At 49.4% G+C, this 24,565-nt stretch overlaps 1 protein-coding gene across 1 annotated transcript; it reads left to right on the top strand.

The window, feature by feature from the left end:
* The first annotated feature begins 50 nt into the window (after nucleotides 1–50).
* Nucleotides 51–22,852, top strand: RFLNA (refilin A). Its single transcript, XM_077309354.1, has 4 exons — nucleotides 51–216; nucleotides 2,113–2,508; nucleotides 13,860–13,957; nucleotides 17,236–22,852. The coding sequence occupies exons 2-4, from the start codon at nucleotides 2,290–2,292 to the stop codon at nucleotides 17,567–17,569; spliced, it is 651 nt and encodes a 216-aa protein (XP_077165469.1). The 5' UTR covers nucleotides 51–216; nucleotides 2,113–2,289; the 3' UTR covers nucleotides 17,570–22,852.
* The last annotated feature ends 1,713 nt before the right edge of the window (nucleotides 22,853–24,565 follow it).

A 24,565-nucleotide genomic window follows, 5' to 3' on the forward strand; every position in this document is an offset into this window, starting at 1 on the left:
AGGGGTCTGGAGGAGGGGGTGGGCGTGGGGGTGGGCGGGCCGAGCCCTCCCTGGCGGCCGGCGCTGGAGCCCAGCCAGGCGGCAGGCGGAGCAGGAGCGACGGCCGCCGCCGGCTCAGTTGGACGCGCTCTTGCCGCCCGCTCGCAGCGCTCCGTCGCCCAGCCCAGCCGAGCCGAGCCGGGCGAAGCAAGCAGCCGCCGCCGCCGCTGGAGAAACGTAAATGCCGCAGCGGGGTCGGCAGTCGGGGGTCGGCGCGGGGTGGGCTGGGCTGGGGGGCGCGCAAGGCGGCCTCTCCCCTCGGAGCGCCCCGCCGAGAGGCCGCCTGCAGAGAGGAGCCGGGGCGCGGCCACGGGATCCCCCCTTCCCTCCCTCCCTCCCTCCCTCGCAGCCCCCTGCCCGGGCCGGTGGGGGGGGCGCCCCTCCTCCGCATTCCCCGCTCCGAGGGGCCGCCGGAGACGCGCGGGGGCGGCTCGGCCGGGGAGGATCCGAGGGAAGGCAGGAAGGAAGGGAAGGAAGGACGGCAGGCAGGAAGGGGACCCTCTTCCCTCCCCTCGGCCCCGGACAGCCCCTTGGCTGGGGCCGGGGAGCCCTGCGCCCACCCCCGAGCCCCCTCCCCACGAGGGCGCGGGCACGCGCTTGGAGAAGACCCGCCGGCGCCGGAGCCGAAGATTCCGGGAGAGAGAGGCGAGGCTGGTCTGGCTGGCTGGCGGGGGAGGGGGCCCCTCTGCGCGCCCCCTCCCCTAGATGGGGGGGGTGGCCTGGGTGCCGGGGGCGACGGGGAGCCCTCCCCAGACGCCCGTCGTTTTGAAAGGCGGACAGCCGCGGTGCCTGACATTCGTGCCCCATTCGTGGGCCATAGAAAGCCCCCCCTCCAGCAGCCCCGGGGAGGGGAGGGGAGCCCCGATTCTGCGCTGCCCAGATGTTGACTCTATGGAGAGCTTAAGAAGAGCCCCCTCCCCAGTCCGCGCACTTGGCCCTCCGCAGAAATATGCTCTGCAGTCGTCTGAATTTTTCCATGGATAAATAGAGGGCTTGTGCTTTTCATTTGCAAAAAAAGAGAGTTTCCCTGAGTTTCCGATTGCACTGAATATCGCACATGGCTTTGGATATTTGTGGGGTGCTCTCTCTCTCTCTCTCTCTCTCTCTCTCTCTCACACACACACACACACACACACACACACACACACTCATTGACAGTCTGCTTGGGGCCTAGGGCAGAATTTAACATTTCGCTGTGGCTCTCCAGCAAAGAGGCACGGCAAACCTCTTTGGGAAAGCTCTCCCCATCCCCTGTAGCTGTGAGCAGCAGTGAGCAGCAGTCTCTAACCTGGAGAGCTGGGTTCGAATCCCGACTCATCCATGCGCAGCCAGCGGGGTGACTTTGCGCCGCTGGAAGTTCCCTCAGAGCTCTCTCGGCCTCGCCCAGTACACCAGGTGTCTGAGGTGGGGAGAGGAAGGGAAGGGGGTTGATTGTAAGCCCGTTGGAGATGCTTTCAGGTAGAGAAAAGCCAGGTTCCAAAGCTCTTTTTCTGATGCTCTTGCAGGGATCCAGCAGTTAATCACAGAGTTGCAATGAGGCTGGAGGTTGCTTATTTGTCGTAGGGTAGGGGTAGTCAACCTGTGGTCCTCCAGATGTTCATGGACTACAATTCCCATGAACCCCTGCCAGCATTTGCTGGCAGGGGCTCATGGGAATTGTAGTCCACGAACATCTGGAGGACCACAGGTTGACTACCCCTGTCGTAGGGGACTGCCTGACCCCGGGTGCGCTTTATGCCTTGGACAAAATGGTCTGTGGGCCACCAGATCCGTGGACTTTGTTAGTCCTTGCAAGTTGCCTGTTGCGGGGAGAGGAGGGAAAAGTGTTTGTAAGTCGCTTGGAGGGTCCTTTGGATTGTGAAAAGTGGGGTATAAAACCCAGCTCTTCTTCTCTGTGGGGTAGACCGAGACTTCCCTGGTGGGCTCCCATCCGAGGACTAACAAGGACCAACCGTGCTTAGCTGTTCGTTATGGCTCCTTCGCCTTGGATCCCCCCCTTTTGCAGTATTGATGGGGGGCAGGTGGGGGCGGAAACCTCTTACTTACACTTGTTCTCTCTTTTTCTTGTCACAGGCTTAGCTGGAGCCAGGAGGGACGGCAGCCTTGAGTTGCAAGGGTTCCCGGGGAGAGCTGGAGCAGAGGGGGCCGACGGCAGACCCCTTTGCATGCCCCCCCTCTGCTTGCCTCCTGGCCGGAGGAGGTGGATTTTCATCAGCTTGGCTGCCCCCGCCCTCACTTTGCCCACCAGTCATGGTGGGTCACCTCCAGCTGCAAGGAATGGAAGACAGTCTGAAAGAGAAGAACCGGGAAGGCTTGCTGGACAGCCCGGATTCGGGGCTGCCCCCCAGCCCAAGCCCCCCTTTCTACTCCTTGTCTCCGGGCATCATTGAAAACAGAGCTGGGGGCAGCAGCCTGGCAGCAGATCTTCTGGGACACGGACTCCGGAAGGATGCCAAAGAGGGGAAAGTGGTAAGGCTTGTTTCCTTCAAGGCGGGGTTACAGGAACCGGGGAGGGGGGGGTGGGAGCGTGAGATGGTTCCCGATGATCTGGCACTCACCTGTTTTTGTGGGAAAGCTCTCCTTGGAAATCTCCTCCCATTTTTGGTGCATTCTTCAATTTCAGGAGCCAGTATGGTAGGTGTAGTTCTAGAGAGCCGAGTTTGACTCCCTGGCTCCTCCTCCACATGCAGCCAGCTCATCACAGCACTGATAGTGCTGTTGTTGCAGAGCAGTTCTCTCAGAGCTCTCTCAGCCTCACTTAACAATCTGAGTGTCCGTTGTGGGGAGAGGAAAGGGAAGGCAATTGTAAGCCACTTTGAGACTCCTTTGGGTAGGGAAAAGCAGGGGATAAAAGCCAGCTCTTCTTCTTCTAAGTTAGGTAGAAATGGTCCAGGCGATCTGTGCCTGTCCGAAATCGGCTGTGTGAACAGTGTTGGTTCACAAACAGATGCCACCCTGTGATCTGACACGAGGAATTAAGTGTGCAGTCCTAAGGATGAGAGGAAACTTGAACAGGACTCTGAACAGACCTGTGTAGGATTGTTCTTCACATCTACAAAAGTTCCCCCCGCCACGCACACAAATCTGTTTACTAGACAACCTACCAACATGTCAATATTTTTAATTTGCCAACACCTTAAAATGAAAAGAAAACCCACACCCAAACTTGTGACTGATCGCCTGCAGATGGTTTCTACTCACCTCAGGTGACCAAACAAGTGCTAAGGGCCTGCGTCCCATGTACACAGTCAGTAGGGCGTTCAAACCTGTTTTGAAGCCCAGATGCCAAGATAAAAGGTGCTTACTGAAAAACAAAGCAAAACCAGAGAACATAAATCATAAAGACGACTTCAGCGGTTCCTTAACAATCTTCGTTGGAGCAGAACAGGTTAAGTCAGTCGGGGAGACCATAATATCTTATAGTGTGAATGTTGCATTTTACTGTCCCCCCCCCCCCTTCTGCCTTTCAAGCATGAGCCAGGAGAGAAGCACTTTACGCCTTTGAAAACTGAGTCGCGGGGTTGGATAAGTCCCCAGGAGCCTGATTTCTCAGGGGTCCGGTTCCTGAAGCAACTAGAAATACGATGCTGGTCCCTAGGAGAGAAAATATTTATTTGTTTCTGTATAGGGTTGGCACAGGAAGGGTGGAATGGGATTCCGAAGAATTAGAAATATTTCCACAGCTGTGCACAATGGCATACCTGTATAAAAGGGTGTTGGATCATGAAGCTGAGGTTTGGATGTAAAATGCCATCGAAGAAGTCCAGGGATGATGCCTAGAGGCTGTCAAGAGAGCATCTCTAGCCTGGAAACCTGCAGGGTCTCCTAAATTGGCTGCAAAAGAATCCCTCCCACTGCTTACGGACTGAGATTTTCCTTACAATAAATAGCAAGCCAAAGTTACAGTAAATAGCTCAGAGCCATGGCGCATTTTAACATCTAGCAAAGGAAAAACAAACAAACATAGAGAACCTCCATGTTCAGAGACACTAAATCTCTGAATCCCAGAGCCAGGAGGCAACATTAGGGGAACCCTGTTGTTGGCCCTCCTGAGGAACTGGTTGGCCTCTGTGTGAGACAGGATGCTGGACTAGATGGACCCCTGGTCTGATCCAGCAGGGCTCTTCTTAAGTTCTCATGAAGGTCTTGGCTTCCATACCCTGTTAGCCCTTCAGAGGAACTGGTTGGCCACTGTGTGGAAGAAGTTGCTGGATTAGAGGGACCACTGGTCTGATCCACCAAGGCTCTTCTCATGTTCTTATAGGTGGAGGCTATCCTGTGGATTTGTACATGTTTGAAAACGTTCTTTTTTCAAAAAAGAGCCTCTTGTGGCGCAGAGTGGTAAGGCAGCGATATGCTGTCTGAAGCTGTCTGCCCATGAGGTTGGGAGTTCAATCCCAGCAGCCGGCTCAAGGTTGACTCAGCCTTCCATCCTTCCGAGGTCGGTAAAATGAGTACCCAGCTTGCTGGGGGGTAAACGGTAATGACTGGGGAAGGCACTGGCAAACCACCCCGTATTGAGTCTGCCATGAAAACGCTGGAGGGCGTCACCCCAAGGGTCAGACATGACTTGGTGCTTGCACAGGGGATACCTTTACCTTTACCTTTATCCTGTGGATTTGTACATGTTTGAAAACGTTATTTTTTCAAAAAAGTAGTTTTCTGGTCTTTGTGACTGTGGAGGCAGGAATAAAATTTGCAGGCAAGGGTTGGGACGGCTGCAGGAGGGGGTGGCCTGTTTACACACTCATTTGAGTCCTTCAGGACAGTCAGGGCAGTGTCTGGAAGGCCCCCTGGGAACCTCTCCCGTTCGCAGACATTGAGCAAGCTGAAACCTGCTGAGGTTTTAAAAAGAAACAAAAAAAAACCCCACACCTCTCCCTACGCTAAATGCATCATCAAACCCCTCTCTGTTTTAAGATTTCCCATTTTTTAGCACCTCCCGTGGACACTGGCAGGAAACCAAGGCAGGGCAGGGTGGAGACAACTTGCATGGCTTTACTCAAACTGTTTTATGGCCATAGACCAGCTGAATCAAGCAGACATTAGCAGAATGGTTTACTCAAAAGCCCTCTGGGCCCATAACCCTCCCTTCACCTTATGCTAGTGAGCTGCATACAGTAACGGTGCAGTGTATCAAGAATCGTTTCTCCCATAATCCTCTGGTGCCTCCACAGGGGGCCACCACAGAAAAGGCCCTTTCTCTGCAAGACACTAGCTTTATTTACCAAGGCAGGGGCCACTCAGAAGGACTAGGAGCTTATTGCAGTTTTTTTAAATGATAGAAAGTTATTGATGGGAAGCTTCTGAAGGCAAAGACAAGGGGGGGAGGGGGAAGACGTCACCACCCTGTCTCTCCCATCACCTCTTCCAAAAATACTGATAGCCTGAAATCATCAGTGTTTTGAAGACTACGCTCACAGATCACACTTGAGCGTGCTTCATTTGCGCAGCTTTTGGGGCCTCATTTTAAACCTTTCTGCTTGGGGCATCGGTGAGAAGCACAGAAAAGCAAGGTGAAAAAAATCCAGGGACACATCTGAGCATTTTCCCCTCCAGTGTTAAATTTCTGGGAAATGCACATCTCTCGAAATTGCTGATATTTTCCCTTCTTTGGCGCTGGATCCTCTTTGTGCTCTCAGAAGCAGGGGTGAAAATGTCCAGGGCCTTAGCGGAACCTGCGGCTTTGGGTCGTGCAAAAATGATTGACACGCAAGTTGTGTTGCAGAAATCTTCATCGGACTTGGCTTCCAAATGGTCCAGAGCAGGCTAAAGCAGAGATAATGAGAACAGAGGGGCTGTGTGCGTCTTGCTGCTGGAGGAAGGAGCCAGCCTGCTGCAGAAGCTTTTATAGGAATGTCACTGGAGCCCCATTCAGGATTGCCAAGGCCAGCAGCCTCCCTCCTTGGTTGGCCGCCCTGCAGTCTTCTGGCCAGATCCGTGTAGTGACGCTCCTGCGCGGCATCATCAGGTCAAGGTTCATTGCAGCCTCCTCTTGAGAACCCAAAAGGAACTCCAAAAGAAACCCCCCCTTGGCCCGTCTAGGCTTTGCCTGTGAAATTTTAGAGGGGCTCCACATTTTGAAGCCCAGAGGGAGAGAGAAACTACGGGCAGGATCCCTTCCCAAGAACAGCTTGAGCTGTTGACATGACTCCACCCATGTTGGAATGCGAGATCTGTTCTCCCAAGGTGAGTTTTTTAGGTTTAACCCCCCCTCCCCTGCTGACCCCAGGCGCTGTCCACGTTGCTATGCAACCAGATCTCATCACTCAACTGGGCAGCCTTCAAGACCTGGATCTGGCCTTCCTCAGTGTAGTTTATTTCTCACATATCTGAGGACAACTGAGCGATTTCACAATCCAAACGAGACTTGAATATTCCAGCTGCTGGGGACAATGCACTGTGCTTGCAACCCAGTGCTCCTTAGAGTTGGCACGCACAAGCGGCACAAGTGTGGTCCGTGTTGGTCAGCGAATGCAGCCGTTCGCCCACAACAGCAGAATTCTGTGCGTGATTAGCATCATGCAGCTTGTGCGGTTGTGCAGGGATGCATTTGGGAACCGTCTGAGAAGAACCACAGTGATCAATTCAGATCGTAGCACGTTGGCCTGTCCTGTCATAACCGGCGTCCCAAGTGTGTCTCGCAGGACTGGCGTCGACGCACCCTGTTAAAATGCAAAACCTTGGAGAGACGCTGGCATCTTACTTCCTCTTGGGTTAAAGAGGGAAAAAAAGGTTCTGGCCCTCAAGACTGAGAAAAGGGAAAGCCAGGACTACTAAGCAGCCAGGAGGTAGAGGGGCGCTTGGCAGACGCCCAGTGGTCAGGGGCGGGACGTCTGTCCCTGGCAGGGATATTTAATCCCTGCCCTTCTTCTGTGCCAAAACAACTCAGAGCTTGCAAACCCTAGTCCCCCCCCCCCCCAAAAAAAAAAAAAAACCCTCCAATGCGAATACATTACCCATTCTAAGTAATTTTATGAAAATTTGCTTGCTTTCCATAATTTATTCTGAGTGGCGCATTTGTGTTTCCTTGGCTCGGCGTCTGGATTCCTTAGCATGGGACATGGATACTTATTTTGGCCAGAAGTATGCACAGCTCTGGCGCAAGAGACCACGACGTTGCTAGAATTTCAGGCCTTCGTCTGTTTGTGGTTATTGAGAAGGCCGGGGGCAGCTTTGCTTTGGATATATATAAATATATACGTTCGTGTATGTTTGTGTGTGCTCGGGCGCATTATCGAGACTCACCAGATTCAAGAGACTCTCAGCCTGGTCCTCGGCTAGAACCTCCGCTGGATGGAAAGTCCTTTTCTCTTTTGGTGAGCCCTGCTTGCAGAGGCAGCTGGTGGGAGGCCAGAGAGCGATTAAAGGTATGCTACTGGTCTTCGGATGGAAAGAGGGGGAAGGAAAACTCACTTCCTTCTGGCGGCTGCTCGGAAGGTGCCCCGCAGCTCCTCCAATGCAGACACGTAGTTTTGCTTTTTGACCGTGGCTCGTTCTCATGGCGGGAGGAGGTTGACAATCTGCACCTGCAGGAGAACAGGCAGCGCAATAAAAAGAAAGGTGGCCTGTGGGTGTCCATGTGCTCGCACGCATGCGTACCTGAATAAAGAAACGGTTAATTCTTCATTATCAGACCAGTGCAGCCATGACACAAAACATTTTAACTACCCTACCTAAGGTTTCAGAGACGTTGCTAGCTCTTTGAGATGTTTACTACCATCCGTCCTGGGCTGCCGGGAGCCACCACGGACCCCCTACGGCTCCTCCATAGGCAACCAGCTGGGCGACCCTGGCCTTGTCACAGTTCTCTGAGAGCTGTTCTTGCATAGCAGTTCTCTCAGAGTGCTCTCCGCTCCATCTACCTTGCAGGGCGTCTGTTGTGGGAAGAGGAACGGATAGGTGTTTGCGAGCTGATTTGGGCAGTGAAAAGTGGGGTATAGAAAAAACAGCTGCTGTTTTTCTTTTAACGGGCGCTTTCCTTCGACAAACGGGTAACAAAATAGCTCTGGATCCTGAGAGCGGCTTCTCTCCCGCACGTCAACGTGCACTCCTAAATAAAAATGTGCTTGTACTTGCCTTCCCCCCGGACGTTTCCCTGTTCTGCAGCTGCTACACCAAAGTCCAGCTTTTCTTTCCAAACGGGAGAAGACCTTTTTTTGGCAGGAAACAGCGAGGCAGAACCTAGGGAGCTTACGGATCAGTTGCCTGGGCCTCGGGCAGCCCAACGAGTGAGAACGGAAGGACAAGTTCCAGCAAGACAGAGCCCCATTGGAATGGACTGCTGGTTCCTGTTGAGAACCTGGGGTGGCCAAAAGCAGTAGAGTCCGGAGAACAAATACTGGGGTTGCAGCCAGATCAGTTGAGGTCTCCCTCTGAGATAAAGGTCGCTGGAGTTTTACTCTTCTTCCGAGTGCTGGTGGCTTTGTAAATTAAGCCGGCTTCTTGCAGAGGGGTGGCCTTTTTCGAGGTGGCTCCCTGCCCTGTTTGTCCAGTAACAGGTGCTGCTCAAGGCTGCCCCCCCCCCCCCCGACGGCATTCGGACCGTGCTTAGGAGAAAGAGTCTCAACAATTGCATCTTTCCTCCACTAGGCATCTTGAGACAAACTGGATATGCCCGGTAGGGCTTCCGAAACTCAAAGGTCACAGGGGTTTTGGACTCCACACTGCGTAAGCAGGTCTACTCCCGGGTTATTCTATAGGGCCTCCTCTCAGAAAGTGTTCTTTGGATTGCAGCCACCATGTTTGAATTTTAAGGACTTCTCCACAATCCCGGAACCTTTGCCTGCAGAAATGAGATGTGTGGTGATCCGAAACGGCGCTTTTTGGGTGGTGGCCTCTCACCTGTGAAATGCTCTCCCTCTTGAGGCCCATCTGGTGTTTACCATATTCTTCTTTAGGTGCCAGGCCAAAGCATTTGCTTTTACCCAGGCTGTTCGTCTTCTAAAATGGCTTTTTTATGGTCTGCTTTCAGCCAGAGGTCTGTTTTACAAGGACAGCTTTATGCTGGTGTATGTTTCAAGGGTGCGTGTTTATGTTTGCTCTAGCTGGACTCTTAATAGTTGAGTTGTTCTGGTTTGTTTATTTTTAAAATGTACCAGTTTGATCCTTATACCGCCAGGAGGACTGGCTCAGGGCAGTGTACAATATATATATATTATATATCAGTAGTTAAAATAAGATAAAATACGGTCCTAGTAAATGTCTATAGGAAAGCCCAGACTGGAATCAAGGTAATACCTACTAGTTTCATTGTGGGGCAGGATGCTGGACTAGATGGATCCCTGGTCTCGTCCACAGGATTTTTCTTGTGTTCTTATGAAGGCCTTGGCCTCTGTGCCTGGTGAATGGATCTCCAGAGGGACTGGATGACCACCGTGTGAGACAGGATGCTGGACTAGATGGACCACTGGTCTGAACCAGCAGGGTTCTTCTGATGTTCGTCTGAGGTCCTTGGCCTCTCCTGCCCTGCTGTTGGCCCTCCAGAAGAACTGGTTGGCCACTGTGTGAGACAGGATGCTGGACTGGATGGACCTCTGGTCTGATCCTATTGGGCTCTTCTGGTGTTCTTCATTTGCTAAAGCTTTGGGGTTGATAAAGCTACCATGTAAAGCTGTACCATGCTGGGTTGTTTTTTACTCACAAGGGGACTGGTCTTCTTCAGTCTTCTGTTCCTGGTGTCCCTTGCTGCAGGGTTGAAAGCAGGTCAGGGCTACGCAAAGCTTCCTCTCCCTTTAGGTTAGGATACGAGGGGCACATCAGATAAACTGTTTTCCACAACATCTTATGCATACCAGCTGTTGTTGATCATTGTAGGGCAGAACATGTTCATTAAAAATGGGCTGAAATGTGCACTAGTTAAAAAAAGAAGAAAGAAACTGCTTCTGGCAGAATCTCAAAAGCAGCTGTTAGAAACATGGAAGGAGAAGACCAAGCGGGAGGATTAAAAAATGCCCCACTCCTAAACGCAGGTGCCTTAATTTAGAAACGGATTGGCAAGGGAGGTTGCTTCTATCCAATCAGAGTTGTTGGGGGAATTCTGGGGTGTAGAGACTTGGGGTTTGCACAAAAAGCTGCGGGTGGGAGCAGGTAGACTGATAAAAGGAGGGCTTACCTGGAAGTAAACAGAACCTGAAACTCTGAAGCCATATCTGAGGCTGAACCATGCAAAAAATCTCATGTAGGAAACTCACCTGCGGAATGTGTCTGCATTGGGTGGAAATTGCAGGTGACTTTCCGCTATGCTGTAGGGTTTTCCAAGGCAAGAGACATTCAGGGGCGTTTTGACATTGCCTGCCTCTCCCATCCAGGTGCTAACCTGGGCCGACCTTGCTTGGCTTCCACACCCTGGCAAGATAGGGCTGCCCTGTGCCACACAGGTTGGGGCATCTATTTGTGGGGGGTTAATAATGTCCACCTTCTTCCTGGCACATCAGTTTTGTTTGCAGAGCGTAATTAATTTGTAGAATTCAGTGCTAGAAGAGTTGGACAAATGACCGGGAGATAAATCCATCCATCGCTTTTAGCCGTGATCGATAATCGGAACCGCTGGGTATTGGTTGCACCCCTCCGGATTCCGACTGGACTCCGGACTTCACTGGCAGAGGACACTAATCTAGGGAGTTGGGTTTGATTCCTCACTCCTCCACAAGCCGGGTGACCTTGGGCTAGTCACATTTCTCTGAGAGACGTCTCAGAGCAGTTCTCTTAGAGCGCTCTCTGCCCCACCTACCTCATAGGGCAGGGGTAGTCAAACTGCGGCCCTCCAGATGTCCATGGACTACAATTCCCATGAGCCCCTGCCAGCATTCGCTGGCAGGGGCTCATGGGAATTGTAGTCCATGGACATCTGGAGGGCCGCAGTTTGACTACCCCTGTCATAGGGTATCAGTTGTGGGTTCATAAGAGGCAAGTGTTTGTAAGCCACTTTGGGACTCATTCGGGTAGTGAAAAGTGAGGTATAAAAAACGACAACAGCCCTTCTTCTTTGCCAGTTGTGATTTGATGGTAAAATACCCACAACATAGCAGCATTTGATCAACTGCTTGTGGAAATCCCCTGCTTGTGGAAATCTGGAGAGCCGGGTTTCATTCCCTATTCCTGGGTGACCTTGGGCTAGTCACAGTCCTGTTAGAGCTGTTCTCACTGTCAGACACCCTGTGGGCGGAGGTTATAAGCCGCTTTGAGACTCCTTTGGGTAGTGAAAAGCATGGTATAGCAACCAATTATTCTTCTTAAAACTGTTTCACAAGGCAGCCATGTTGATCTGCAGTAAAGCAGTTAGATTTGAGTCCCGCAGGAATCTAGATTTTTGGGGTACAAACTTTTGTTGCATACAAGTATTAATGGAGAAGGGGTCAGGACTCTTCTTTCTGACTTGTGTCTGTCACGGGGAGCTTAGCTTCCCGAAGACTCATGCCTTGAAACTCTTCTTAGTGTAGTGGTTAAGAGCGGTGGCTTCTAATCTGGTGAGCTGGGTTTGAGTCCTCACTCCTCCACATAAAGATAGTTGGGTGACCTTGGGCTAGTCACAGTTTTGATAGTTCTGTTCTCACAGAGCAGTCCTCTCAGGGCTCTTTCAGCCTAACCTACCTCACCTGTTGTGGGAAGAGGAAAGGGAAGGTGATTTTAGCTGCTTTGAGACTCCTTCAAGTAGTGAAAAATGGGGTATAAAAACCAGTTTTTTTTCTTCTTCTTCTTGATGCCCTTGAACCAGGTTCTCTTCGTGCTGTAAAACTTGCTTTGCAGAGAGCCTCAGCCTAGAAGCCAGAGGTTTCTTTTCCGCCCCTTACACATTGCTCATCTCTTGTTCTTGTTAAAGATCCTGGGAGCCGAGGATATTTGTTCAGAATGAAGACAGCAAAAGGCAGCAATTAATCTCCACCACGTCAAAAAATTTGCTCTCCCGGGCCAGCGGTAGGCCGATCCATACGGTTTTCATTGATGCAGTGAAAAGCCCAGAAACATCTGTGGGACAGGGCTGGGCTTGTCTGCTGAGCTCAGCTGGAGGGAAGCCTGCAGTTGAATTTGGTTTGCCTCCTTGCAGGTCCTTTGGAAAAAAAAGAAGGAAAGAAAGGAAGAAAGGAAGGAAGGGGGAACGTAAAGAAAAGAAGCCCTTGGCTAGCTTCGTGTGTTCCAGTTGGGCAGGCACAGCAGCTGCAAACCGGGGAGGTGGGCGGCCATAAAAGTCAAGCCTCGATCCGAAAGCGAAGATAGATTCAATCCAGGCCTCTGGTGGTTTTTACAGTTGTCGAATGGGTGGAATCCACCAGAACTCGGTCATGTGAAAGAATGCAACGTAACATCTAAATAATCTGACCAAAAATCCTTCCAATCCAGATTCTGTGTAGTGGTTAAGAGCAGTGGCCTCAAATCTGGGTTTGATTTCCCACTTCAGGAATATCTAGTAATATCAGGGCTTTCTCAGCTCCACCAACCCCACAGGGTGCCTGTTTTGGGGAGAGAAACAGAAGGGGATTGCAAGTCACTTTCCTTCTGGTAGAGAAAAGCAGGGTGTAAAAACCAACTCTTCTTCTTTTTTTTTTATTCTACATGCAGCCAGCTGGATGACCGTGGGCTAGTCACAGTCCTGTCAGAGCTGTCCTTGCAGAGCAGTTCTGTCAGAGCTCTCTCAGCCCCACCTCCCTCACACGGTGACTGTTGCAGGGAGAGATTCAAATTCGTCGCCATGTTGGTCTGAAGTAGCACGATAAAATCAGAGTCCAGAAGCACCTTTAAGACCGACAAAGATTTATTCAGGGAGTGAGCTTTCGAGTGCTTGCACTCGAAAGCTCATACCCTAAATATGAGCTGCACCTCTGCACCTCTCTCCAAAATATCTGCACCTCTCTCCAAAATTTCAGATAAGCCCGGTTCACGCACACTTAATTTTGGAAATGCTATGTGTATTATCTAGACCAGGGGTAGTCAAACTGCGGCCCTCCAGATGTCCATGGACTACAATTCCCAGAAGCCCCTGCCAGCATTCGCTGGCAGGGGCTCCTGGGAATTGTAGTCCATGGACATCTGGAGGGCCGCAGTTTGACTACCCCTGATCTAGACCCACTAGATTAATCTAGACCCGCTTCACTCTCTTTCTAGCCCTTGTTCTGTTTTGATGTTGGGGGTCAAAGGATTGTAGAATTGAACACATCTGTGGAGGTATGTAGATACCTCTCAACTTTTTCCCCATTGAAAAACCCCTGGGACATTCTTCAGACTACGAGTGGTGCAATCATGCAGAATACGGTTGGGAGGCAGAGCTGTGGCCACGCCCACCCAGGCCCCTCCCCTTCATACCCCCTCCAGGCCCATCATTGGCCATTTTGGGAGGGAGGAGCAGGTCGACATGACCATACATGGTCATATATTACTCAATAAAAGTTCAATAAATGTTTTTAAAATATATAAAATATAATTAACTCCCACATATTCAGTACACTTTTCCAGGGCTGTCAAGAAATGCCAGGGTTTCAGGAAACCCTGGAGGAGAAAGCCCGATATATGGTCAAATATATATATCCCATACACTGTAACAGATTCAGGGTAGTCGTGTTGGTCTGAAGACACCAGAAGAAACCAATGCTGCTGCTTCTACCCAGAATTAAACTTTGTCGTTCTTAAAGGTCTCGTGTGACTCAAAAGTTGTTCCGTTGCTTCCGACCGACACGACGACCCACCTGACTCGATCTGTTTGCAATGGGGTGGGTAAGTCTGTTAGGTACCTTCAAAGCCCATCGCAGGTTCTACAGTAAACCTCCCATGATCTTGCCAAGCCTTAGACTCCCTCTTTCTCCCGCACTCCTTTTCTCTCTTTGTAGATCCCGTACCTGCTCCTGAATGCCTCCACGCCTCGGATGTATCCTGTGTTTTTTGGTGAGAGCATCGAGGTGAACCCTGAACCAGCGCAAGAAATTAGGTAACGCACGGACTTTCTTCGCCGTTTCCCGTCTGGTGTTTTTGCCCCTGCAAGAGATTAGTGGTGTTGATGCATGGGCCCAGGGCCGTCTTGGCAGCAGCGGTGGGTGGCGGTGAGAGAGGAGGGCGGCTGAATTGTTTTTAAAAAGCAAGCAGGGGAGAGCCGCAAGGACGGCGGGAGGGGGAAGAGGTTGTAGATACCACGTTGAATGGAGCCCGAAAATGATTCCCAGCTGGAAAACTGCTAGGGTTGGTGGTCTTTGCCCATCGATCAAAGAATGCATCTCTCTCAAGCTAAACAGGGTCATCCATTGAAGAAGAAGGAGGAGAGAAGTCAGTTTTTGCACCCCGCTTTTCACTACCCAAAGGAGTCACAAAGCGGCTTGCAGTCGCCTTCCTTTCCTCTCCCTGCAGCAGACACCCTTCCTGTAAGGTAGCCGGGGTTGAGAGAGCTCTGCGAGAACTGCTTGTCAAGAGCAGCCCAAGGGTGACTAGCCCAAGGTCACCCAGCTGGCTGCATGTGGAGGAGAAGCGGGGAATCTAACCTGGTTCTCCGGACTGGAGTCCGCTGCTCTTAACCACTGCACCAAGCTGGCTGTCCAACTTGGACGGAGACCACCAGGGTTGCTAAGCAGAGGCAGGCAAGGGCAAACCCCCTCTGATAATCTCTCACCTCAAACCCCCCTGGTGGGTTGTCTGGAACTTGGTAGCACTTCCTGCCACCCCCGGATAAGTTCTGACGTTACCTGTGATTGCCGTGAAGAGCCTACCTGGCACTGAAGGTAACATGTTGCCGTCAGACAAGAGAACTTGGTGTTCAGATTCCTTTCTTAGCTGAGAATATAAGAACATCAGAGAAGCCATGTTGGATCAGGCCAGAGGCGCATCCGGTCCAACGCTCTTTGCCGTAGTGTGACCAAAACCCAGGTGCCAACAGGAGATCCGCCAGCAGGGCCAGAAATCCTTCCACTAGGGCCACCCAAGCACAAAAAAGACGAGTTGGTTTTTCTACCCTGCTTTTCACTATCCAAAGAGGTCTCAGGGCGGCTCCCAATCACCTTCCCTTTCCTCTCCCCAGACACCCTATGAGGTGGGTGAGGCTGAGAGAGCCCTGATATTACTGAAGAAGAAGAAGAGTTGGTTCTTAGATGCCGCTTTTCTCTACCCGAAGGAGTCTCAAAGCGGCTTACAGTCACCTTCCCTTTCCTCTCCCCACAACAGACATCCTGTGGGGTGGGTGAGGCTGAGAGAGCCCTGATATCACTGCTTGGTCAGAACAGTTTTATGAGTGCCGTGGCGAGCCCAAGGTCACCCAGCTGGCTGCATGTGGGGGAGTGCAGAATCGAACCCAGTATGCCAGATTAGAAGTCTGCACTCCTAACCACTACACCAAGCTGGCTCGCCTTACGGAAAGTCCCTGGTTCAATCCCTGGCATCTCCAGTTAAAAGGATCCGATCGTAGCTGACGTGAAGCTGCCTGAGATGCAGGAGAGCCGCTACCAATCTGACTAGACGGAACTCACCTTAATGCATCCAGGGTCTGATTGGGAAAAGGCCGCTCCCATGTGCTCACGCGTGCCCTGAGAAAACTCAGCCCGTCAAGCCGTAACTAGCAAGGATGTTTTTCCAATTGCCGCGGAAGGCTTCTGTTCTTTGCACCAAGCAGCTCCCTGGGCTTCGAACCCAACTGTGCAAAACTCATTAAAGCGGATTGTGTTACGTGTGCTGCGCTGTGGGCCAAGCCTCCTCCAGGGTGTTGGCAAACGCTGCGCGCCACACCCAGCCTCTAATCTTTTTATACGCAGAGCTGCAAATTCCTCAGCTGCTGCTGGTTGCGCCTCAGAGACCTGGAAGCAGCAAACCATGCAAAACCCCAGCAGCGACCGGGCAGGGAGGGGTGTTGCATCTTCCAGCTCCTTTGAAGGCCGGACTGGCTTTCACGGCCTGCAGAGGATGCGCCTCCAAGTGGGGCGTGCAATAAAAATATGTGTGCAAACCTAACCGACAAGCATCTAAGAAATCGAGGGGTGGGGCGGGGACTTGCAGAGATAACTTATTACTGTCCTGGGGAGATGCACAAGGAGCCTTAACAAAGCTCTTGTGTTTGTTAGGGAAGAAAATAAGGATTTTGTGTTGGGTGATAGGAATTTTGGGCCTGGAGACACACCAGCTTTTCTGTTTGTGGCCAAGGCGTGCAGGGAGAAATAGCTGTAGCTTTCCCCACGGCCGCTGTTGTGTCCTTAAACTGACCTATGGAACTCCTGTTATTCCTGCAGCAAGACTTGCCTGTCGTAAGCAAAGCGACTTTTACGGCAGAGCCAGTCACAGCTCTGTGGGAGCATTTGAGAACATGAAAAGAAACCTGGAGGGTTTTGGGGAGAAAGAATGGCGACTAAAAAGATCAGGCCCTAAACCAGATAGCTTAACAAAAACAACTCCCGCCCCCCAAACAGATTAAAAAGGCTACAATCTTTAAAACCACTGTAAAACCACTGCACAAGCTCTGGCTTCAGCTCACCGAAATAAGCCCTCTCTAGCCATTGACTGACTTGCTGCCAGGCTATGGAATGCTTAAAAACATTCCAACTTCTCAGGAGTTTAAGGAAAGCTGTCAGTACCCAGAGCATATGGGGCTGACGGATGGGACCTGTGCTGGTTAGTGGGAAAGTCTTAAGCAAGAAAAAGGAGTAGTCAGCTATCCTGAATTTATACTATGTGCATGGGAGTGGCTTAAGAATGATTTGTGTGAGCAGTGTTTCCCGGCATGATAAAATTTGCCCATTGTAGCCTGGATCAGATTCAAGGTATTAATCTTCAGGGCCATCCGCAGCTTGGGCCCTGCCTATCTGAAGGACTGTTTGTCTCCTTATGCCCCCCACAGGGCTCTCTGCTCTGCAGGTGCTAAACTGCTTGTGGTTGTTGGCCCCAGGAAAGCATGCCTGGTCTTGACACGGGTCAGGGCCTTCTCGGTCCTGGCCCCGACTTGGTGGAATGAGCTCCCTGGGGACCCTGACGGAACTGTCTCAGTTCCACAGGACCTGCAAAACAGAGCTCTTCCGCCAGGCCTTTGGTTGAGGCCAGGGTCAGGAACAACCGGGGCACCTCCTCCAGATAACGCTGTGACATCATCCTGCGGCAATTGGCTGAGGGTGGGGATTATGCCGCCATCTTATGTCTAAATGAATGAACGAATAAACAAACAAACAAACAAACAGAAATGTGACAACGAATGCAGCCCCTTCGTGTGACTTTGTACCCCTTGCATGTGTGTGCCTGCAGGTGCAACTCTGAGGTAAAATATGGCTCCGAGCGACATTACAAGGACGACATCTTCTACTGCCCGATCCCTACCGTCACCACCTACAGTGAGACCATCATCGCCACCCCTAATTGCACGTGGCGGAACTACAAATCCCAGCTGACCTTTGAGCCGCGCCAGAAGCCCCTCAGGTTCCAGAGCACGACCATCATCTTCCCCAAACATGCCAAGAACATTTACCGGACCACTCTCAACTGCAGCCTGGGATGTGCCAAGCGCTGGTTTGCCTCCAGCGTGCAGCTGGAGCTCTGTGAAGAAAACAGCCCTTCCCTCATCTACACTGGGAATCTTTAAGGCCGTATTCCACCTGCTGGGAGGAACTCGTCACCAAAATGTAAGGCTTAGGCCTATCCTGGAGGCAAAGACCTTTCAAGACTGCCAGTTTTCGGCTGAGGCCAAGGGATCGTCACCAGCTGGGGGTATTCATTTTTACGCGGGGCCTTGGCCGTCCACAATTCAAATATTTCCACTCCCCCTGCTCTGAGAAGAAGCCAAAGGCGAGAGCTGCCTTCGTATTTGAAGCCGCTTAAGGGCTGGGGGTTTCAGTTCTTCTCACTGTGAATCCACTCTGCCCAGTTCACATTGAAATGCCATCGAAAGCGCTTCCGTTGACCTAAAATGTGCTGTTTTTATAATCTCGTGAAAACCTCTCTGCGACCCATGAGATGTTGCCAAGCCATTCCTTGGAGAGGACGGTCACGTGAAAGATGACAGTGTCGTGGACTTAAAGGCCTCAGAGGGATCGTGGTGAGCCGAACGGCGCATTGGTCTCATCCTGAGAGCATCCTGGTTAGGGTGGCCGTGAATAATTGGCCATGAAGATTATAAAGGAAAGGCAAATGGTGGTTTTTGTGCAGCTATATATTGCCTTAAGAAATAACTGCATAAAGAGCGGGGAAAAGCCAAGAACAGGATTATTTTCTAGGATAGCTGTGATACATAGACAATCTTGGAAAGCTAAGTGTATTGTTGTATAGGGTAAGAGTGTTCAGGTGAACTTGTTCCTGCAGGAGGCTGCGTTTTTGACAATCAGTGGCTCTAAATAATTGTCAGTGGGCAGCTTTTAACGACCTAGTGTATAGGACCAAAGGGTTTGGGGTTTTTTAAAAAATGATTTGCGATAAAGGACTGTAAAACTCACACCAAGATTTCCCGAATGCAGAGCTTGGTTCTGTGGGAGCATGAGGAGGTGTGGGAAGTTGGATTTGCTTGGACTTGTAGGGTCACAAACCTAGCCTGGGGTAAGTGGATAGGGCAGGAAGAGAGAGTATGAAGATGCAGGAAACGGGGAAGGGACTCAATTTGAAAGCTGCGGATTAATTACACACGGTGCGCAATTAAAGGGAACCGTACGTATTGTTCACGGCGATGGCTCAGACGCTGTTAGAGTGCCTAGGAAAATTGTGCTTTCGGATAGGGAATGGTTACCAATTAAGCCAATTGCAGATCCAGCGTGCAACCATTAGTTGATCTCCGTTATAGCGATAAGAAAGATTGTGCTTCTGGGTAGACAACAGTACCCATTTAAAACCAACCGTGCATGTAATTTGCAACCAACATTCGGAAATTGGGAGAACCAACTGTGGCAGGATTTGCATATGTGCAAAAATGTTTGGAACGCTGATTCTGGCTCATAAGAAGGCAGCAATATCACTGAGGATAAATAAGGAATTTTCACATATCCCCAGAATCATGTACATCGCAACTGGCTTGGTAAAATCTGCAGATCCACGGGTGAATTCAGTTCCAATATGGCACTTGGAGAGAATCCAGCCAGATCCTTGTCTGTTGTAAATTCAGAAACTTAACTGAATGATTTCTTAAAAAATGAAAATTAAGTATGAAAATCTCTGAGTGATAAAGGGAACATTCCCGGATCATGTCTCCACAATCTGGCCCTCTCTGACCTGACTGCGTTTGCTCGTTTCCGAGACTAAACCCCCTTTTCACAAGTTACAATGAACGCATATTCTGCCTGCTGTTTAGAAAGCCAGCGTGTGTTCACTTTACCTGGTACCTGTGTGGTTTCATTCCCATGTTCAGCTTTACATGGATTGATTGTAACATGAGACTTCACGATCTGGGACCCCTGTATCTACGGGAGTGATGCTCCCGCCCCCCAAAACGAGTGTTAAGAACCGAGCAGCCAAAACTTGCTCAGGGTCTCCAGCCTCAAAGAGGTCAAACTGTCCTCAACCAGGGCCAGGGCTTTTTTGGCCCTGGCCCCAGCGTGGTGGAACACTCTACCTAGTGAGATAAGGGCCCTGTGGGACTTTAAACAGTTCCGGAGGGCCTGTAAGGCGGAGCTGTTCCGCCAGGTGAGGCCGGAAATAACATCAGCAGGTGCTGACCTCCCATCCGCCCAGTTTCACCTATGTAACACTCTGCTATGTGATAAAGAGAATTTCACCTTACATGTATAAATTTACCTCACAGAAATCGGGCATGAGCACGCATGGGAAACGAGGGAGATGGGAACAATAAATTCCTCCTCCGTTTAGGAAAATATACTAGTTTTCTACGTGGTACCTCTGAGGAGCATTGGGAGGGAGGGAAGATGGGAAGTCCACATATTGGACCCCTTGGGTAAAACGTCTGAACCAAGTCCACAAGCACAGAAGTACAGACAGGATAGCTTTGTCTGGAGGATCCTGTCAATGCAGGATTCTGGCGGTGCATTGGGTATAGTGCACAAATTTTAGCGAGTGCCTGTAATTTAAAGCTACTGGGTGTGATTTCCCCCCCTCCATTGTCTTCGTTCACGCTTTATAACATCCCGGGAAGTGACGTGTGGAGAATTTTACCTCACATTTTTACATTTACCTCACAGCCCAAAACTGGGGAGGGAGTTGGGGGATCGTGGCAGGACAATATGAAATGAGCCCCTCCGTCCTCATAAAGCATGAGTTTGTTCCCAACAACCGTTGCCTTTTCGTTGGATTTAGCAAGAGTGCGATTCTGGTCACCCTCTTCCCTCACAAAAAAACGTTAAATTCTGAAGAATTCCAGAAAATAACCAAACCTGGGGCAGAGCAGAAGGCCTAGGTCTGTGCTGCATTTAGCGTTGCTACTAATTTCTCCAACAGCAAGATTGACCCTTATTCAATGTGTATTGTACATTTAAGGGAATTGGTCCCATTTTACAGTTTCCCTTCCTTTTCAGTGGGATGTTATGTTTTTTTTTTTAAGTGACAGATGTTTATATATTTATTTTTACTCCTGGAAGATTGCCAGCCGTGGAGCCTGAGTAAAAGAAATGTAACTTTTAAAAAGTAGGTGTATAGAAGTCTCACTTCTTGCTTGCCCTGACTTGTGCTGAATCCTACCTATGTGACTGAACTTGGTTAATCCTAAGATTTTGCGTTTTAATCAGTTTGGAAAGTGTAAACTTTTACCAAAATGGGTTGCCATCTGCAGGAGATGCATGCGTGAGTCTGGGGGTGAACATACAAAGGATTTATATACAGTCTGGCCACCAGGTTCTTCTATCCGAGTGTTGTATTTTACGGCTGGCTGCTGTTGCCCAAGGTCTAAGGGCAGAAAGGTAACTTTCTCAGCTGGATGTTCGGAGAGTTTTTAAAAATCTTTCCATGCCCAGAATTGGATCTGAGACTTTCTACATGCCAAGCACGTTCACCACCACACTGGCTCCTTCCTACAGGAGAAACTGGAATTGTTAAGAGTTGTTTTTTTATAAGCCACTTTTCACTACCCGAAGGAGTCTCAAAGCAGCTTACAATTGCCTCCCCTTTCCTCTCCCCACAACAGACCCCCTGTGAGGGAAGTGGTAGCCTCTAATTTGGAGAATGGGATTTGAGTCCCCCCTCCTCCACATGCAGCTAACTGGGTGACCTTGGGCCAGTCACAGTTCTGTCAGAGCTCTCTCAGACCCACCTAATTCACAGGGTGTCTGTTGTGGAGAGAGGAAGCACAGGCAATTGTAGTCCACTTTGAGACTCTATCAGGTAGCGAAAAGTTGGATATAAAAAACCTATTTCTTCTTATTGCCAGTTTCAGAGATTAATTTTGTATGAAGAGGGAGAAGGGTTTGACAAGAAACATTTCTCTTTGTTATCTTAGTGGCAGTATCCCTGTGCAAACCCTTTGCCTTATTCCATTTAAAAACAAACCCCCAAAGCTACAACTATTAACATTTCTGTGAATCATGGTGCTAATTAGAATGACATTATTTGACATTCAGATGTTTAAAAAGGTTTGCGGAAGTAGTAAAGGTAGTGACGGTGAAAAATGAATTAATCATTGTTAAGCGAAGGTTAAAGCAGTTAGCAATCATGTGAAAGTTTAGAGTAAATCAAGAATAGGGCTCGTGAGGGTATAGAATTTTTTTTGAGAATCCTGGCTTTTATGGTGTCATAAACCCCCCCCCCCCCCCCCCCGCAAGTTTCTAGTCCTTATCACAGGATGGCAAAGAGAATCACATTAAAACGGCACCATGTCTTGGGGAACTTAAAGATTTTTATTTTCTGAATTAATGTAGGTACAAGACTCTAAAGTCTGCGGTGTCAGAAGCAAAGGATCTGGTCCAATATGTGCAGCCTCAGAAAACCCTTTATCTTCTCTATCCCCCCTTTCTCATTAACAAAACTAGTTTTCGGTAGCACCCCAGTAGCTCTATACCCTTTTCCCAAGTAATTTAAATTGGAGTCAGATTTAGGGTTAGGCACCTTGGGGTGGATATTTGTCTTATTGTATTCTGTAAATGTGAATGAATAATTTTTATTTAGGGTTGAAGAGCTTCTAGGTAGCTTCCAGAGATTTCCTGTGATGACAGTTCATCTCTAGACAACCAAGATTGGTTCCCCTGGAGAAAACGGATTCTTTGGTGGACTTTGTTGCATTATGTCCTTCTGTAATCCCCCATTTACCTGCACCCTCCCCTCCCCTCCCCGGGGTCCACCGCCCAAAATCTCTGGGTCCCTCCCAACCCAGAGACGGCAACTCTTTAACATTTCTTTTCTGAGGTAAATATGAGGTAAATATGGAGCTTGGTGTTGGAAGGAGAAAACACACATGGTCTTGTGCATGGTCACCTTCCAACTGGAACCTGTGCAACGTTGTTTAATCCCATTTAAATGAGAAAGCCGTATGGTACAAGACAGGGATAACTTGTGTATGTCTGGGAGTCAAATTAATATTAAGAACTTGGAGGGGGAGCCTTGAGTAGACTTGTTAACTTTTGGGTGTTTTAATGTTCACAACCGTTCCTAAATCTGCTGAGCACTGAGGTAAAATTTCAGTGCAAACGGTCAGGAAGCGGAGACCGAAAAATAGCTAGTGAAATTTAGGATAACGTGATTTTAAAAATTTTGTTTTGAAAGTATTTTTATAGCTCTGCTCTTTCCAAGCGCTTACAAAAGAAATATTTCTGCTGTTTTATATTTGTTGTGATATGGCATCCCACAGTGGCTTTTTATTTTTATATATATTATATATATATATATTTCCCCTTTTCCTCAAAAAGTGCCTATCAGTTCTACTAATAGAAAATTATTTAAGGAGTTTTTAAAATGGCTAAAACAAAATATCTATATATCTTAATAAAATGCTTCAGCTCTCTCCTGCTTGTGTGTTGTGACTTCCAGAGTGCAAACAAGTAGTTGATGCTTTGACCTGTTTTTGGTGTCATCGCAACCGTTTGGTTCTTTTGTTTGCCCGGCCGCTTCTGGATCTGGCTCTGGCTGTCCACAAAAGTAAGTGTTCCTGCTGTAGAGATGAAAAGATAGGAACACTCAGGTTTAATTTGTGGTTATCGGATAGCCGGTCAAGGTGTGCTCCAGCTGGACCATTCTCGAAGGCTAGCTTAATTTCACTTTCTTGGGAATGGCCCTTTCTGTCAGGGGCTACGCAGAAGTAAGTCTCAATCCTTTGGCCTCCACCATTAGCCTACCCCGCCTGTTGTAGGCACTGCCCTAAGCTATGCAACAGTTACCTCTAACTGGTGTTCATCGAGTGGTCTTCTGTGCAGTCCCACATGGGTCTGCCTCTCGCTCTTCTCCGTGTGAAGATGCAGACCCATGTGGGATGGCACAGAAGCCACAAAGATGTACCTGCAGCTCTAACAACAGTTGGTTTAGAACAAAGTTGGCGTCTAGGAGTATCTTTAAGACCAAAGATTACACCTGTCTAATTCCAGGTATAAGCTTTCGTGTGCATGTGCACTTCATCTGCCGTATCCGATGACATGTGCATGCACACAGAAGTTTATTTATACCTAGAATTTTAAAACAAATTCTCTTTAAAGGTGCCAGTGGACTCTAATTCTGTTCTCTTGTTTCACACCATAATGGCTACCCACCTGAACAGCAGGTTTGCAATTGGCTGCAGTTCTCGGTTTTGATTGTTCCCAAGTCCACACAAAGATGGTGCTTGTTGGTTCCTCCTGCCGTTACACTACAAATTTTAAAAATATAATAAAATTAATCAACTCCCACCCATTCTGGAAGCCCTTCTAGGGCCATTAAGAAACCCCAGAGTTTCACAAAACCCCGGTTGAGAAAGCCTGCCTTACTACATCAACCCGATCAAGTACGTCAGCTTACCTCATCCATGGTTTTTGCAAAATTTGCACGGGGTCATGGTTCTCAGCCACTGCACTTATTAAGGGTCCAGGACCCAAGGAATTGCATGTCAAGTTTTGATGCACATCAGAAATTGGTTGTCCCCTACGGTGCACGGTAAGACACTTTTGAAAATGAAAGGCATTTTGCAAAATAGCAGCAATATAGTATGCAAGCCGTTGCAGCTCAAAAGAAAAAATGTACAACCCCCCTACACAACCAATTGGCACGTCCTTGAACTCACTTAAGTTCCATTCATATCAGCCGAGGATTTTGGAAACACTATTCTCCCCGAGGGTTTTACCATGGAGCAGTCCAATTAATTCAGAAAGCAGCAAAGTCTAAAAATCCCTCATTTATCATTTTCCCCCCGAAATAAACAATAAGTTAGGCACAGTAATAATACGAGAGCGGCAAGTGAGCTGGAAGTATAATGCTGGAGTCTGCTCGGTCCATTTCGGCATGCCCCACTTACGGATAATAAATAAACATCTGACCTATTTCTTTTGTGTCTGAATCCACGGGCGTTGGGTTACAGGAAACATAAACCCCTGGTTCCTTGCTGGAAGAGGCATGAAAGCATTTCCCCCACTGGGATATTTGGTTAATATACCAGAGTTCTGCCCAGTCACAGAAGCGTGATACGGAGTGCAGTAAATAAATCTCCCAAGAACGTCGCAAAAAAACAAAAAAAAAGGAACACTTCCATTTA

This window comes from Paroedura picta, chromosome 13 (assembly GCF_049243985.1).
Source record: "Paroedura picta isolate Pp20150507F chromosome 13, Ppicta_v3.0, whole genome shotgun sequence".
Classification (NCBI taxonomy): Eukaryota; Metazoa; Chordata; class Lepidosauria; order Squamata; family Gekkonidae; genus Paroedura; species Paroedura picta.

What these genes read in the sequence shown, in the direction of transcription:
- RFLNA (XM_077309354.1), top strand. Translation starts at nt 2,290, where the DNA reads ATGGTGGGTCACCTCCAGCTGCAAGGAATGGAAGACAGTCTGAAAGAG. An exon ending in ATGCCAAAGAGGGGAAAGTG is followed by an intron (nt 2,509 to 13,859) that starts GTAAGGCTTGTT and finishes CTCTCTTTGTAG; the next exon opens with ATCCCGTACCTGCTCCTGAA. An exon ending in GAACCAGCGCAAGAAATTAG is followed by an intron (nt 13,958 to 17,235) that starts GTAACGCACGGA and finishes GTGTGCCTGCAG; the next exon opens with GTGCAACTCTGAGGTAAAAT.